This window comes from Fringilla coelebs (assembly GCF_963513975.1).
Source record: "Fringilla coelebs genome assembly, chromosome: 3".
Lineage (NCBI taxonomy): Eukaryota > Metazoa > Chordata > Aves > Passeriformes > Fringillidae > Fringilla > Fringilla coelebs.
This window is the reverse complement of record NC_140030.1, coordinates 7,889,168-7,905,471: the sequence shown is the minus strand read 5'-3', so window position 1 is coordinate 7,905,471 and position 16,304 is coordinate 7,889,168. Positions and strand designations below refer to the sequence as shown.

The 16,304-nt window shown below is 37.7% G+C and overlaps 1 protein-coding gene across 1 annotated transcript; it reads right to left on the bottom strand.

The window, feature by feature from the left end:
• Nucleotides 1–866: 866 nt before the first annotated feature.
• On the bottom strand, nucleotides 867–14,961 carry LOC311151737 (WD repeat and coiled-coil-containing protein-like; the record flags this gene model as incomplete). Its single annotated transcript, XM_084202360.1, is given in 5 exon segments — nucleotides 867–1,033; nucleotides 4,190–4,310; nucleotides 13,041–14,311; nucleotides 14,314–14,668; nucleotides 14,671–14,961. Coding segments are annotated over 5 exon segments (2,205 nt in total).
• Between the last annotated feature and the right edge of the window lie 1,343 nt (nucleotides 14,962–16,304).

Here is a 16,304-nt window from a genome sequence, read left to right as displayed (position 1 = left end):
AATGTTTGTGTTCAGTCCCCCAGCTTGTGTTTGCAGTCAGTGGAAAGAAACAGGCACTTATTTACTTATTTAACAGGGATAGTTCCCCACAATCAGTTTTAGAAATCTCTGTTAGGGCATGAATAATCTGCTGTAGAAGTGCTTTTCTTTTACTGACTGATCATGCAGGAGTGTAGATGGAATGTTCAGTGTATATACCTGCATTTAGCCAAATGAAATTTACATTCAACATCTTTGATCCTCAATTTATCTTGCAAGATTTTTTCTTTCTCTTCTGTGTGCATGTATAAATCTACATGCTGTGTAAGACACTGACAGGAGACAGTGATGCAGCCTTTTTAGTGATTGAACATTTTCATATAAAAATTAGGCATTTCTGAAAATGTTGCAGGTTTCCATGGGATCCAGCTGGAACAGAAAAGAGGCTGAGACAATTTTCTGTTTTGTTTTTTTTTTTTTCCTATCGTGGCTTTCCTTAATGAATATAAAAGCTCTTTAGTTGTATTTTCTTCAAGTTTTATGTTAAAGTGTACACCTGCACCAGCTAGATTTGTTGTTGATTTTTAGCATAATACTGTTCCTCCAAGAATATCCTGACCTCAGTCAAAGTTGACAATAGTCTCTTGGCTCCAGCCATTAATAACAGCAGCTGTGGTGAACTTCACTGTGGGTCCAGTCCTTCCAAAGGTATAGTGAGGGTCCAGCCAACCCAAGGATGTAGCTATAGTGTAACCATGCCACAGATTTTGCAGTTACAATACACAGAAAGTAGTGAAGACAACTTTCTAGTCTCTCAGCGTCTGAGAGCACAGAATGTCTCTGTATTGTAGGAGAAAAGAAGGTCATTGGGGTTCTTTGTTCAGAAATTATGTCACTCTGCTTGGTGGTCGCATTGGGATGCTTTTTTTGTGGGAGTGACCTCCGCAGACTTCTGAACTGTCAGTTCCATCCCTTATGATTATCTCTTGTGTGGCTTTGAATATTAATGGCACAAAGCCGTCCTTGTCTGCAGTGAGCACAATCCAAGAAGAGCCTACAAAAATTAAGCAAGAAAAAGAAAATGAGTGCACTGCTGTGGTTACGTAAATGTAGAAGCACGTTTCTAAAAGTCAGTGAGCACGCAGGCAGAGCAGGGTTTCTTTTTGTGCACTAAAGCCTTATTACACTAATGACATTAAGGTCTGACAATCCATGCTCAACACACCTTTGTGCAGATGCAGTGAGGGGCTAAGTGAAAGGTCTTGCAAGGTTTTAGGCATTTTGTCCCTTATTTAAATTAAGTTCAAACACAAGGTGCATATTTGCTGGTTCTAATAGACTAAAAGTATCTTCATCTTCTGAAAACTCAGCCAGCCTTTCAGCTGGCTTTTGTTCTAATGACACCTGCTTCTGCTGAGCCTTTTCACTCATCTGCTCTACCCAAATGATGAAGAGATTATAAAAACTGAAAAAGTTGCCAGCAAAAATGATTGTGCTGTACTTTTTCTACAAAGTAGTAGGGTCTCCATCTCATTACCATCAATACAAGATTGTTCCATATGTTTTCAAATTCATATAGCAAATAGAAGAAAGTTACACCTTGAAGATGATTTACAAAAGATGATTTACAAAAGCTGCTATAGTAAAATTTCTTGTATTTTAATTATTTATAGAATCTTCTCCTAAAGAGAAGGAACGAAGTATGGATGACATTTTAAATCCTTTTTTTTCTGAAAAAAAGGGACAAGATTTAAAAACCAAAATACTTCAAAACCTTTTAAGTTCTCTTTCTGTATTGCATAGAAGAAAATAAACCTCACCCCACTTTTTTTTTACTTTTCTTTGACTTAAAAATGAAGCTATATTTTCTTTAGTGATTCATCTGCTTGCTTTCTCTCGGAATATTGCAGTTCTCATAGAAAAAAAGTGAATTCTCTATTTTTTTTTTTCTAGTTTGACACTGTATGGAAAAAAAAAGAATCTGTGTCAACATAAAACAATTGGGGGAGCCCTTATATTACACACTTTCCTTAAAACATGTGATTCTGTCATTATTGAGCAGGAGCAGTAGCTGGGATATGAGGGCAAGAAAGCCCTAATAGGTTCTGTGTTGGGATTTTAGATTTTGGGATATAAAACTGTTTTTGAAATGGATTGTGAAAAAAGGAATTGTAGAAAATTCAAATGAACCATCCTTATTTTTGTCAGCCATAACAAAGCACGCTCCTGGAGAAGGTAAATCTCCCCTTCTTTAACCACTCACAAAGCACTTTTGCAGGCTGGTTGTATGTTGTCATGTCACCTGTTACATCATAAGAAGATTGTCTTTCCAAACCATGGATCTTTAATCTTCTGCTCTTAATACTTTCTTTTTAAATCTGGACAGGCTTCAGAATTCTATGAGCAGTGGCCCTGAAAGTGGAAGTTCTATGGTCCAAATGGATATTCCATTGTTGATCAAATTGATGAAGCATACTTTTGTGTCAGACTCTTGGAATTATTTTCATCCATTGAAATGCTGGAAATGCTCAGTGTCATTGATAACACTTGCTTGGAAGCATATCCCACAGAATATTTCAATGGGAAAACCATGAGCAGAGTGTAGTACCCTTTTACTGTGAACAATTATTATGATGATATGCCAAAAAGAGAGACTCCTGTGTGCTGCTACCAGGGCATACACAACAGACTCTGTTTAGCAGAGGTAATGGTATTACAGTCCTGGGCTTAAAGTGCAAACAATGAGGCCGAGCTCATTGCTCTTTTAACTCTGATGGTCTTAGCAGCATTGCTGTGGACATGAATTTGACTTACAGTTGTGAAGCTTTTCCCTCCAATCTATTAATGCTTAAGTTTTTACTCATAGTAAAAATGCCAGGCTATCATAATATAAGCATGTTCTTCATGATATACCCTTTAATTATATAGTATTAAAGGATGGGAGTGATATTTTTAAACTTCACATTTAATATTTATGCCTTGTGTCAAAATAAACTTTTAGGAATATAGACAAGTACCATCTAGAACTGAATAAAGAGCTACACAACTGCTTCTGCTCCAAACCTTATAATTTTGCAGGATTTTGGTGAATTTTAGAAAGATTTTTGTTTCAATTTTTGTATTTGCTGAAAGCATACAGACTCAATATCAGAAAACCTGAGCAGAAAGAGGGATATTAGGATGATTCTGAGGCATTATCTTTTTGATATCTCTGAATTCTAATACATGAAATTGAGGAGAGGTGTTCTGCTAATTAAATATTCAACTGCTCTATAGAGCTGAGAATAGTTTTTCTCAGTTCCCTTGTTTATTATGGGCATTTCTTTCCAAATTCAAGAGCTGGAAATACAGGCCAAAAATGGGCTCCTCCTTGCCCTGCAGCTCTGCATCATGTTGCTGCGGATGCCTGCTGGGAAATAGCTCAGGTCTCAACAGCAGTAGAGATTTTTGTATAAGTAGTGTGCTTCCACTGCACTGCACAGTCAAGGAAGATTCTTGAAAAAAATATGGAACGTGCATGTTCTTGTCTTCTGGAACAACCTCAGAAAGAGGATCATGGTAGCCTGTGATGAGAAAAGCCATCAGAAGCATTATAGAGAAATGGCACTCATGAGTGGCTGAGAGGGCGTCACACAGGAACAGACAGGGACGAGACAATTCAGAGGCCAGTCTGGGGCCAGGGTTCCCCTTTTACATCTGTCCTTATCAGTTAATCCATTGTGGGTGGTAAAAATGGGAGATTGGCAAATAGGAACATTGAGCTTCATTTTTTATCTCACATTAAAATAATCCCAAATGTTACTTTATATATATATATATATATATATACACCACATTGTGAGAGTGAATTTTTCTCCAACCTATATGCTGTTGTCAGGGCTGAGACATGCTAGTAAGGATGGGTGAAGCAAAATGCCAAAAGGTTTCAGGAAAGCAATTCTACTTCCAGGTAACATGGTGTACCAATTATTTTCTCAGCCTTCCTTTGCAGAGGCACCTAACATAGTACTCTACTAATAGATAGTTTTGCAATTACTTAGCATTTAAATTATTTCAAGAGACTCTGCTCTATTTCAGACAAAGGAAAACACACACTTGCCAAAAGAAGCTCAGTTTACTAAAGTCTGGGGTAATTATTCTGTCACAAATGCCTCTTTTATATGCTAAAAATCTCAGGTGAAACCAGATAGAAGAAATAAAACAAACATACCGTGTTTCATTTCAATAACAGGCAGATCAAACAGCTGCTGGACTAAACTCAAATGGATCTTGCCATCACAGAGGAGAACGTCTTTTGTTTCTTCAGTAACTGATCCATTTGAAAAGCTTTTCTTCATATCCATGCATGTAAAAGAAAAGATCTAGTTAATGGCTTAGACATCGAGCCTGAATACTTAAAACCATTCCTCTGCTCTTACTCCTTTCAGTTCTTTAGCCATTTTGCCTTTCTTTGTCTGTTTTTCCTACAGTTTATAGATGACATCATCATGCAGGACCATTCTAAGCACAATCTCCTAGTCCCACGTGAGGAGGATAAAAATGCCACTTTGGTTTTTGCTTTGTGAGCTTCTGCAGCTCAAAGCTGCCTCAGCCCTGTAGGTGTATTGTCCTGGGCTGGGCATCTGTGTGTCTGTTGGGCCCCCTGCCTGAAGCCAGTTCAGTGGAAGGGAATGTATCATACCTGGAATAATGTTGTTCCAGATGCTGCCAGAGTAAATGACTACTCTGCTCAGTTTCAGCTGTATGTGTGGGTGGGTTTGAGGGCCATTGGGCAGCTATTTCACCCTGGCAAAATAACCTCAGGGATATTTTGGCGCAGGGAGTATTGCAGAGAGACTGGACCTAGCAACAGTCTCTGAAAAGCTGTAATATCAAGGTATCTTGTGACTTGCTCTGAGAGAGTGAGAACGTATGGATTTACAGCCTTGGAGTTTGCTTTGATATTCACTGAAAGAACACACTTGAATATAAAGGTGGCTTTTTTGTGCTTCATGAAATTTGGATGGCCCTGAGAATCAACATCTTTGTGTTTCATCTTTTTGGTTACTGCAAAGTGCAAGGACAAAAAATTGTTAAGCTACTATGGTCATGGAGTGGACATATATTTGAACTTACATTTTCCTGTCTGCTATCTTTTAAAAGTCCTTTTAACGCTGAAAATTTTCCAATGACTAAATGTTATTATGAAATAGATGTGGATGGGACATTTTCTTCTAAATAATATTGCTAAATAATATTTCTATACTTTGTCCCGTGAACTGAATTTTGTTCTTTCCATGCTTTCTCCCTGTATAGTTCCCTGTGTTATGTTTTGCTTCGTTGCTTTTTCTTTGGCATCTTTATGTTCCCAATACCCCCAGATTTTATATATTTGGACAGAATGGACAGTCTATTTACCCAATTTCATAGACCCTTCTCTTTCATACATTCAAAAGGGATCCAAGGTAATATTTCAGAATGGTTTGACAGGATCTCATCTATTCTATCTTCTGGTCTAGTCCTACTCTGTCTGTGTCTACTTCACACCCTTGAATTTTTCTTGCTAATGTAAAAATTACGGTTGAATGAATTTACAACTGCATCTTCCATTTGTGTGCACAGTAATCTAACCTCTGACTAAAGAAATGTCTCTTGTAATACTCATCTTCATTTCTAATTGTGCTGTCTTTTGACAGATGCTCTCTGTGATTGTGTGCTTTTTTGCTGTGTAACAACCTTTCTAAATCAATCCCTTTCACTTTTCTGTACACAGTATCTGTGCTGTCATGCAACTGCATTGAATTCTGTAAATCAAAATGTCTGCTGACTGTTGCAAATATCCTTTTCCCCACTCTGCTGTTATTTTCTCATGCAGATAGTCTATGGCTGATTGTTATTTATGTATGTATGTATGTATTTATTTATTTATTTATTTATTCTATTTACTTATTTATTTATTGTGATTGATTTTAATCATAAGAACCATAAAAAAATATCTTTCCATTAAATATGTGAACTTTCCAACTTTAAAATATCTTCTCATCTTTTTTCCACATTCAAAACAACCAGAAATTTGTTGGTGCATAATTAATAAAGGACATACCTAAGGAATCCATCAAGGAAGTATCATTGTCTTAGTCATAAACCTATAGCAGCTTTTTGTTACATATAACTATATCAGAAAAGTTCTTTGTAATTTTTAGGTATTTCCAAGTTATGTAGTACTATATTCTATTGAACCTAAACACACCTGAAACTCAGTGGGATGAATGTTCAGCAGTGAGTGTGTGCTTTGCATAGGCATTGCAAAGGTGCCCTTTGCCTGTGCAGGTATTTGTGCAAAGCTTTGTCATTGTTGCAGTTTGTGGACTAACACATCTAACAACTATTTCATTTTCCTGAGTTCAGGTTGGAATAACAGAGTTTATTCAAACTGGAACTTCAGTTCATAAATTATAGGAAAAAAATGGACTGTACATGAGACAAGCTCATTGCCTTGACTCAAGTGATCCATTTTTCACATAGATATCCTTCAACTCAAGAATTATCAGAAAATAATCTAGCTCTGTCTGTCTTAGTTGAATGGAAACATATACTCAAGATGATTTTGTTCTAGTTTGGTTCCTATTTAGCATTGCACATTATTATTGGAACAGCCATTGGAAGACATTTTTGTATACACAAAACTGCACAACACCTACTTTTTATCCTAAACAGTTTTTCAAGGACAGACCTGAAAGTTCAAGCCTCAGTTTTTTGTCTTTCATCACCTGTCAGTGTTCATATGAGCTATTTTCTCTGCCACATGCTTCTGTTTGTAATGATAAACATAATCATCTTATACATTTATTTTTGACTTTTTACAAATTCTGTCAGGTCAAGAATCTTTCTCAGTTATAATCTTCTAATTATTTAGCCTTTTTTTTAATGTTTAGTTTAAGTGATGATAATGTGCCTTCTCTTGGAGGAATGCATTCACAGATGTCATATCACAGATTAACTGATTTAAACCTGTACCTTCTTGTGAGGCAGGTAACTCTTAGTATCCCCTTTTTATAGATGATCACACCATTACACAGGGAGCTTAAGAGATTTAGTCAAGGTCATGGAAGCAATTTGTGACAGAGTTAGAGGTACAACTAAAATCTTGCCTTGGTATTTCCCACTTTCATGCTATAAGCCAAAGACAATTTTCTAGCCAAATCTAGATTTAATCCACCTCTTCCCAAACTCCATGTCTGTTTTTGCTATGTTGTTATTTATCTCAGTGGGAATCAGAGGACTTGAATTTCCCAGATTAAAATCCCTTGTGCTAGTTGCTTTATCCTAGAACAAAGTTTATCGGTAGACAAAGAACATGTTAATCACAGAAGAAACAAAAATATTTCCATATATATTAGTTGTATATTTTCAGATTAAGTTTCTTTAGCCAACTTCCTGTAGTATGTCAAGTCCAACTCTGCTTGAACAAAAACCCAGCAAAAAGAAACGGTCAATTCAAAAATTGTTTTCCCTCACCCATGTCAGCCTGCCCAGATCAGATTTTATAACTATAAAGGGTGTTCTGGGCTCAGCCAGCCTGTCACAGCAGTGCCAAGCTGTCTTTCAAAACTCACATTTCAGATTGCAAATATGTAGGAGAAAAACATCATTTACTAAGGCAAAAGGATTCCTGGATGAGATGTTATATATCTCACGTATGTGCAGTTTTCATACTGCACAATAAGTGAACGTGCCTTCTCTCCCTTTTCTGAACCCCACTGAGCAGTCAGCTGGAGCTGGTTCTGCCTCTTGACCTTTTCTTCATTTGTCTTGGATTTCCTAATGCACTGCTTACACTCTCCTGCATGCTGAGATCATCTTAATGAACTTAAATTCAACAACTGATGAACCAGTGAGGTAAATGAGAATGTGCCACCACTCAGAATTGTTTTTATTGACGCTGGGTTAGCGATCAGTTGAAGTCTCAATGTGTTCTTCTTGCCCATGGATGTCTAGGAAATGTAAAATGTTTTTCAGATGAGACCTGCAAGCTGTGTGCCCAGTGCTCATTACCTGCTGCAGGATATGCCTCACTGGTGTGCCCACACACCGCCTTTGTTCTTTTCATAACAGTATTGTACTTTAAATTCACAGTCATCTTGTAGTCAAATAAGATGTACTAAAGCAGGAATTTAATCTCTTAATCCTGGAATATATTACTATATGCACTTTATATTAGTTCATTTCATTAATTTCAATCCTTTTTTAAAATTTATTCTAGATGTTAAATAATAGTCATCAATTTACAAGTGTGAAATCCTGATCCTTTACTGAAAATATTAGACTTTATGTCATATGCAGATTTTATAAGCATAACTCAGCAGATCATTAACAAAACTTTTAGATGACACTGAAAATCCATCATGAGAAAATGCACTAGTAATTTTTTTCCATTTTCTTCTATTTTGCTATAACTATTACTATCTCCATTGCAGCTAATTTCTTAACCATCTTATTTTTCTTCTATTAATCCCTATTCTCTGCTGTTGAACAAATAATTTCCCCTGTGGCATATTTCAAGTACTGTACTGAATTACAGGTATTTTAAACATTCTTCATCTCCTTTGTGTTAACAATCTGTTCTTTTATTAGGGAAAGGTATCAGGTTGACACATGTACTGTACAGTGAATAGTGCTGTAGTTGTCTAGGATTCTGTTTTCCTTCTTTTACACCCTTGATTTCAACCGTTCTGTGTTCCACTGGTAATTTCAGGTTTGATACCTTAGTACCCATTAGTCAGCTTGCTTTTACCTTGCCCCCATATTCATTGTGCAGGATGAGAAAAAGTTAGTAGATTAGCTAGATGTGGGAGTTCTGTCCCAGAAGACAATGAAAAGACACTTAAGCAGCTAAGGAAAAGAGCATTGAAGAGGAAGGAGAATTATGATTTACATTCTCACTGCGCCTCGTGCAGCATTTCCACAGGTGGTGTTCATTAGGTTTGACAGCTTGTACTGCTCCCCTTCCCTGTCATTATTTCTACTGATGCTGTGATTCCTGCCTGCTTTTTGGTAGATTCTGTTTTTATTGTGGTGGAGATATTGATATCTTTTCTTTCCTTACCCTTATGTGGAACATTCCAATCGCAGCCTTAATTAACCTGGCAGAGAAGCATAAGCCTGTAAAATGTTTATGCTGGAAGAGATCCGAGGTGCTCAGAGGTGCTTAAATCCCAGGGCAGTTTGCATTTATAGGGCACATCAGCATTCCTGGTGACACCATGCTGGGATTCTCTCCTCTTGGCTCTCTGCATCTACTGTTTCAGGTGTATTGTCATCTAAGATACACCTTTTGTGCCTCCATGATCTTTATGTGTGATCTCTACTTTCTTTGTGCAGTATGATAACTTGGCTCTATTTTTGACATTGTGTGTTCTTTTCCTTTTGCACCTGCACATCCAGCAAATAAATCATCTGCTCTAACAAAAGGAATTGTGTCTCCTCTACAGACCCTGCTTGTCTGCTATTGATCAGTTTCAGAACGCTGTTGACAGAATTTGTTCATAACAAATTCCTCAATCTTTGCTCAAAATGCTATCCATGCATTAATCACACTTTCTCTTGCCTACTGCAGGTCTTTCTTTTACAGTCATCCTAAATCTCTTGTTTCTAAATTTCAGGATAGCTGACTACTTTCTTACTCCAGGGAGCAGTCATATCAGCTTCCTCTTCCATCATTTTCATGACTTACTTTCTATTGCTCAACCTGAATCAAAATTGCCCTTTAGATTTCAGAAGGGTTCATGGTCTTATTACAGCTCATCATTTCAGCCTGGTCTTTGCTCATTTTACTGTGCCCCCATATATTCCCCTTCTTTTCATCATGTATTTCTATCAGAGCTTTACTGCCATATGTTTGGATCCTTTCTGTTCATCTCCCAGCTATGTGTAAAAGAAATAACACCCACGTTTATTTCGTAGCTCACCTTTGTAGCTGGCAATAAAGCTTTCCATAGTAAATTGTATCAAGATAGTATAAAAGTACAAATTGAATTATGTACAATTATTGGACTGTGCTAAGAAAAGAAAATCATTGTGACTAATTGCTGAAAAGATATTATTCCTGTTTAATTATGCAATATATGCTATCAGTGATATAAAATTTTGGCATCATACTGCTTGTGAACAAAATGTAGGAGTTTAAAGATGTTCTTCAGATTAAGATGAATGTTATTCCTCCTGGAGAGGTTTGCCTAAATGCCTTTAATTTGAGATCCAGATTGGCTTTATTTCCACTGTAATTAGCTTTTGAATGAGACTAGTTTAAATATTCTGCAGCTGTTTCTTTTCTGAGGGAAAGGGATGATATAAGTATCTTTTTGCAAAGTGAAACAGAAAAAAATCTGTGACAGATCCTCTTTTATTTTTTTTTCTTTTTAAATAATGTCTTCTTATTGCATTTGTCTGTCTGCCCTCCCACATTCCCCTGAATCACAAACCTGCATGTGATGAAAGAGCAATAATATTTGCTTTTCAGGGTTGAATGATCAAGTTACCTCTGGTGGCTGAATGCTATTACAAAAGTGATAGTGCAGTGACATTTCCAAAGTGTGAATGATCATGGTTTTCTTCTATGGCTATGGGCTACAAAGAATACAAATTCTGGTAGCACTGCATAGATGTGACTTCAGAGGAGTTACAAGCAGGCTTGCACTAACGGGATAAACAAAGGTTTTGAAGACTGTTAAATGAGCAAACATGAATTATTAAGTAATAAATGTTTCTGGTTTTTTAGTTTCCTAAGCAGAACAGGAAGTACACATAAATACGTCAATATTACTTCTGCACAACAGTGTTCATAATTGCTCATTAATTATTGCTACATTTTTAACCATTTATGTTTTAAACTTTCATTTTATTTTTTAAATGTATAAATATGGTTATGCAGTTCTGATAATCATATTCTTTAGTGCAATAGACTTCTCAATCAAGACTGTGCCTCTGCTGTGCTGGGGATTATAGAGAGACTTAAAAAGACATGCACCTGGCACAAAGAGCTGGAAGATAATGGCCATATTATTGACTGGACTGCAGTGCTAAAGCTCAAAAAGTTTTCCACTGGCTGATATTTATATCATAAGGCAATAAAGCTATTTCCTGACTTTTTGCTCTGTGAACACAGAGTCTGGCTGGAACTCACAGCCCAGCTGGTCTCTGAGCTCACAGTGCACTAAACAACTCCTGAAGGAGGAACAAGGTTCAGATGTCTGAATATAAACTAATCAAAACAACTGTTTCTCTGAAAATTATTAGCTGCCTATGAAGCAAATATTTCCCTGTCTGTAGACCTTTCTGCCAAGTCTATTTTTCATTATTTCTTGGCATCATGCTGTGATCCTGTTAGATTTCAGAAGAGGGGCTGAACTATACAAGGCATTAGTGGAGACTTCCCCAGGAAAGCTGTGTGTGGGAAGGCATTAGTGGCACTTTTTCGAGTCATTGTAATGTGGTGCTAGCAGTGCTTGCTGCTGGCTTAATGTGAAACTAACCTGTTCAGATAAATAAGTATTCCTTTCTAAACATAGTTTTTCTAGCAGTATTTTAGAAGCACTTAATTTTTTTGTTGATTTTTCCAAAGAAAAATATCAGGTTAACTAATTCTTACTCCTAGTGCAAGCACGTGCACAGCAACTTCAGAACTTAGATTAATGTTATGTGTCACAAATAAAACTTCTCTTGGGAAAGGTTAATCCAATTGACTCCTAGAAATGGGGCTGCTTGCTAAATAAATAAGTTGATTTATGTTAAGAAATCAAAATTAATTTGAACATACTGGAGAACAGAAGGGCTTGCTTCTTGGCCAATAAAATCCTAAATTATTTAAAATAGACATGCTACTTTTTCGCCAGAATTTGTATAATGTGTTCAAGTTAAATTACTGACTAATTCAGATCGAAAGCTTTGCTTTTATCCAGACGACCCAACACACCAAAATCTGTTTACAAGGAAACACTTGCTAGAAAGTAATGACCATGATTGAATTGAGTCACCATTCCCTTAATGACTGTTTAAGGAGGGGTACTTAGATGTCTCTATAGATTCCTTTAAAGCTAAAGGAAGTAAAATTTGCTTCAGCATCATCACAATGCAGTGTGATGCAGTGTAATGCTGCTTATGTTGCCGTGGATAAGAATGCATTTATAATTGGCATCTACATCCTGAAGGGGATACCAGTTTTATCACTACCATCAGCATGTTCAAAAATCTGATCAGTTTAATGTTAGTATTCCTGTGAATAATATTAAAGACAGTAGACAGAAATAATTACCCAACCAACATTCCTTAGCTGAAATTCTTATTGAAGCCAGGAGGAAATTTGCCAAAACAAGGGTAGATAGGAACATGATGGTTTGAAATTCTTACATTTGTCTAATTAAATCATAATTACATATTCATGGATTAGAAGATTTGTGTTTGTTTGAGGGTTGGTTTTTTTTCTGAAAATTTTAAGTGGCTATGTGTTTTACAAATTGAGTACATCTTATTTTGTAAAGAATAATGTTGAGAAATCAAAGCAGAAATAAGGCAAATTCATGTCATATCCATTTAAATTTTCTATAAATTGAGATTCAATACTTTGTTTCAGTCTTCCTGTGAGTCTGGCTATCTTCAGACTCTGGATTTGAGCTCAGGTTTAAATTTATTACATATCTGGTGAGCTACTGTAGCCCCCCATTCATCAGCTTATCTCTGCACTAAACTAAAATATAAGTCTTTTGTACATTAACAACTCTGGCTCTGTTCTCTCTGACAGATGTAAACAAAATCTGCCAGCATCCAAGACGATTGTGCATGATCAAAGAATAAACAGACAAATCTCCCATGTTAAGTATCCTCTAAACTATCCACATCATCCTGAGTTGTCATTCCAATAACAAATTATAATTCCTTTTTAAATTAAGCTTGATTCCAAACCAAGGTTACATTTCTTATGGGTTGATAAGAGTAAACTGCATCCTCTTGGTTTAAAGTTAAATAAGTGCAAGATTGTTTTAAAATTTGGTTCCTATCACAGTATTTCTAAGCTGACAAAAAGTTACCTGGTAGGTGACATGCACGACAGGCGGTTCCTGGGAGCACGGATAGGCTAAAGAAATCCTCCTGCCATTCCTAGCCAAGTCTGTTATTTCAGAAAGACTCAGCTGTAACTCATTGAAACTGCCACAAAGTCTCTCTAAATTTCTCGATATGTGACTCATTCCTCTTTCACTTGGCAAATTGTTGTTTTTAGGAGAATTTGATGCTTCTTGGATCACATTGAACTGCACTTTAGGGGATGTTGGTCTGCTGGAAATCCTGCTGGGTGATCCAAAACCACGAAGAGACACTGAGCGATTCATAGGTTCAGCATCCAATGTTTCCAAGGCCACCGAGGAGTCACCTGGGAGCCTTTTTTCATCCAGGTCACTCACACTTGATGAAGAGCTCTGCTCATAACTAGGGCTCTTTACCTCTTCAATGAGTCTTCTCCTACCACTTGGAGACTGAATAACTGTGCTTCTTGGTATTAACAACTCCCTGCTTTGAGGTTGGTCTTCTGTGGCAAGGTTCTCAAAGAATTTTCTTTTGCCAGGTATATTAACAGAGGATTCAAAGTTATAAAACATATTCTGTTTAGTCTCAGGCAATGCTGAAGAATTTTCTTCCAGCATCAATTCTTTGACCATAAGACGCATTACATACCTGTCTGAACTTGAAGATGGAATGAGATTAGGGTCAGGGAACCTCTGCTTACCAATCAGAATCAATAAGAGTTTATCTGTTAAAAAGCATAGGCCCTTTGGTCTTTCATTTTTTTCCAGCTGGATTTGTTGAATGTGAGGCATGGAGGAAGAGGTTACTGAATACACCAGAACAATATTAGAAGTATTAGAGGCTACTGCCACAATCTGAGCCCTAAGATCAAAAGCCATTATATCAGGAACCAAAATACCTGGGATGGTGACTTTTCTGGTGGTTGTTACCTTCCTCTCAAAAGTCACCAAGATCAAGTGAGAAGAATCTTGACCATTTGTTGCTGCAGAGTCTTTGCGTTTCAGAGTAATGAGAGGACTGGGATCAGACCGACGGTGGTTTGCAAGGATATGGGTCAAATCCACAGGACCTGATGAAGAAGAAGCAACTGAATCAACACCTGATCTATCTGAATCTATGGACTTTCTTCGTGTGTCCATGGAGTATTCTTCATCACCAAGCACCAAAGCAGACTGTGAGATTAAAGAAGCACCTTCTGTACCAGAGGGAACATCGAATGCAATGCCTGCATTGATACCACAGATGTTATCTAAAGGAAGCTCAGTAGCTACAGCAATTGGAAATCCAGAGTGGCTTCTATAGCACAGATATAACCTCCCACATCAAAAACTGGGCAAAAGGAGCAGATATTTAGAGTTTTCTGAGCATTATCCCATATGTAGGAGTGCAGGGTAGTGCCTATAGCAACTACTAAACGATTACCATCCTTAGTCCAGCAAGCACAGTGGATGAGTCCGCTGCTTTTGATCTCTGCCTTAACCCGCGTATTGTCAGTACGAACGGCGTGCAAGACGGAAGCATCTCGTTTTGTAAGCACAGCCAAGACTTCCTTCTTTGGATGCCAGACACAGCCCTGAGAAAGCAGTGGAAATGGCTCACCAACTTCACAAGTCTGAGAAATCAAGGGCTTTTCTCCTTCTCTGCGCTGCTGTAGACCAGCTGCCAAATGCTTACGTGCTTTTTGTGCTGAACGGCCAGCAAAGCTGGGGCGTCTGTGGAGCAATATGGGCCCCAGTAAAGCCCATGCACATGTTCAAATTGACCAAGAATGCTTGAATCTCCAAACTTCAGCTCTCCATTTTGATAGTATAAAGTAGTCAGTATCACTTGCTTCCCATCTGTCCAGGCAATTCCATGCACAGGGTGGATAGCTTGATATAAAGCATTGAGGCCAGTTCTCAGCAGCTTTGCCTTTCCCAGATCCATCTTTTAGCCTTTCTTTCTAATGAGGATAGTTCCAAAATACAGAATCCATGGAATTCACTTGCAGATCACCATGAGAAAGTTTTTTTCTCATGTCTCCTTCCCTTCCTTTCCAGCATCAAGCTGCTAATTTTCTGCTAATAATCCAAGAGACTATATTGTGAACTCCTTCTCAGGAGGCCTGCAGCTGCTCTTCTAAGTATAAATCCATGTCAAAGCTGCTTTGGCTATGTCTTTTCCTGGGAGGAGTTATCATCTTCATGTGATTGCTAACAAGGTTTAACCAATTACTGTGCGTTTTCGTAGAAGGACTATTTTTAACTCATCAGTGCTGGGAATATATTTAAAAATAACACTAATACTTGACCTTCAGTGAATGAAGGTCTTTACCAAGAGAGAGATCATACACTGGTAAGCCTAAGTATTAAGCTACAGCCTGAAATAATGACCTGACACTTCTTTCAGCCAGCCTTTGAAGATGAAAGAAGATTTAAACATAACTGAGAACTGTACAAGGCAGATTGCAATCTGTGATGGGCAGCATCTTTCAAAGAGACAAGATCTGAAATGGCTATGAAAGAAAAGTAGAAAAGGGAAATCATGCTCTGTTCTATTAGTAGTTACAAGAGAACAGAGGAAGGTGACATGAAAAAAAAACAAACACCCAAACTAAAAAGCCCAAATACATAGTCTAGAAGCAAAGAGAGCTGATTAGTGATTAGTGTTCATTTTACTGGGACATACTTCCTAGCCACAAATACATATTGATTTCTTTCTTGGTCTTCCCAGCCACCTGTATCTGAGGGCTGTTCCCTCATTATACACACAGAATGCAGAGAGGAATCCAAAAATTTCCTATTTCTCCTAACCCTGCATTTTCCACAATATGTAACATAACATCATGCAAGATCCTTGAGTTGTCAAAGACCAAAAGACCCAACCAATAAATTGCTGTAGCACAGTGGGGCCGTGGGAGGATACAGCAGTTTGGGTGGGCTGTGTTGTTTCAGGACCAGAGCTGGGCCAGATGGAATACCTTGGGTGTCTCCATCCTTCCCTCCTCAGCACAGCCCTCTCTGGGGTTAGCTTGAACAGAGTGTGTGTATGGCAGAGCATAAACAGTCAGGGTGGGATTAATTAACTTAAATATAAGCAACCATTGCTATTTTCGGCGCCCCAGGATATCTCAGACAGCCACACTGAGCTGGCAGGTACAACACAGGACTTAGGGAGGAGTAGTGCCATTCTGGGGTGGCAGCTGGCAACAAAGAGATGATCCCCAGATAGTCCCTGGGCTGCCTAAGATGGCATTAGAGGCTTATAAGCAGGTAAGTGAATCCCATCCT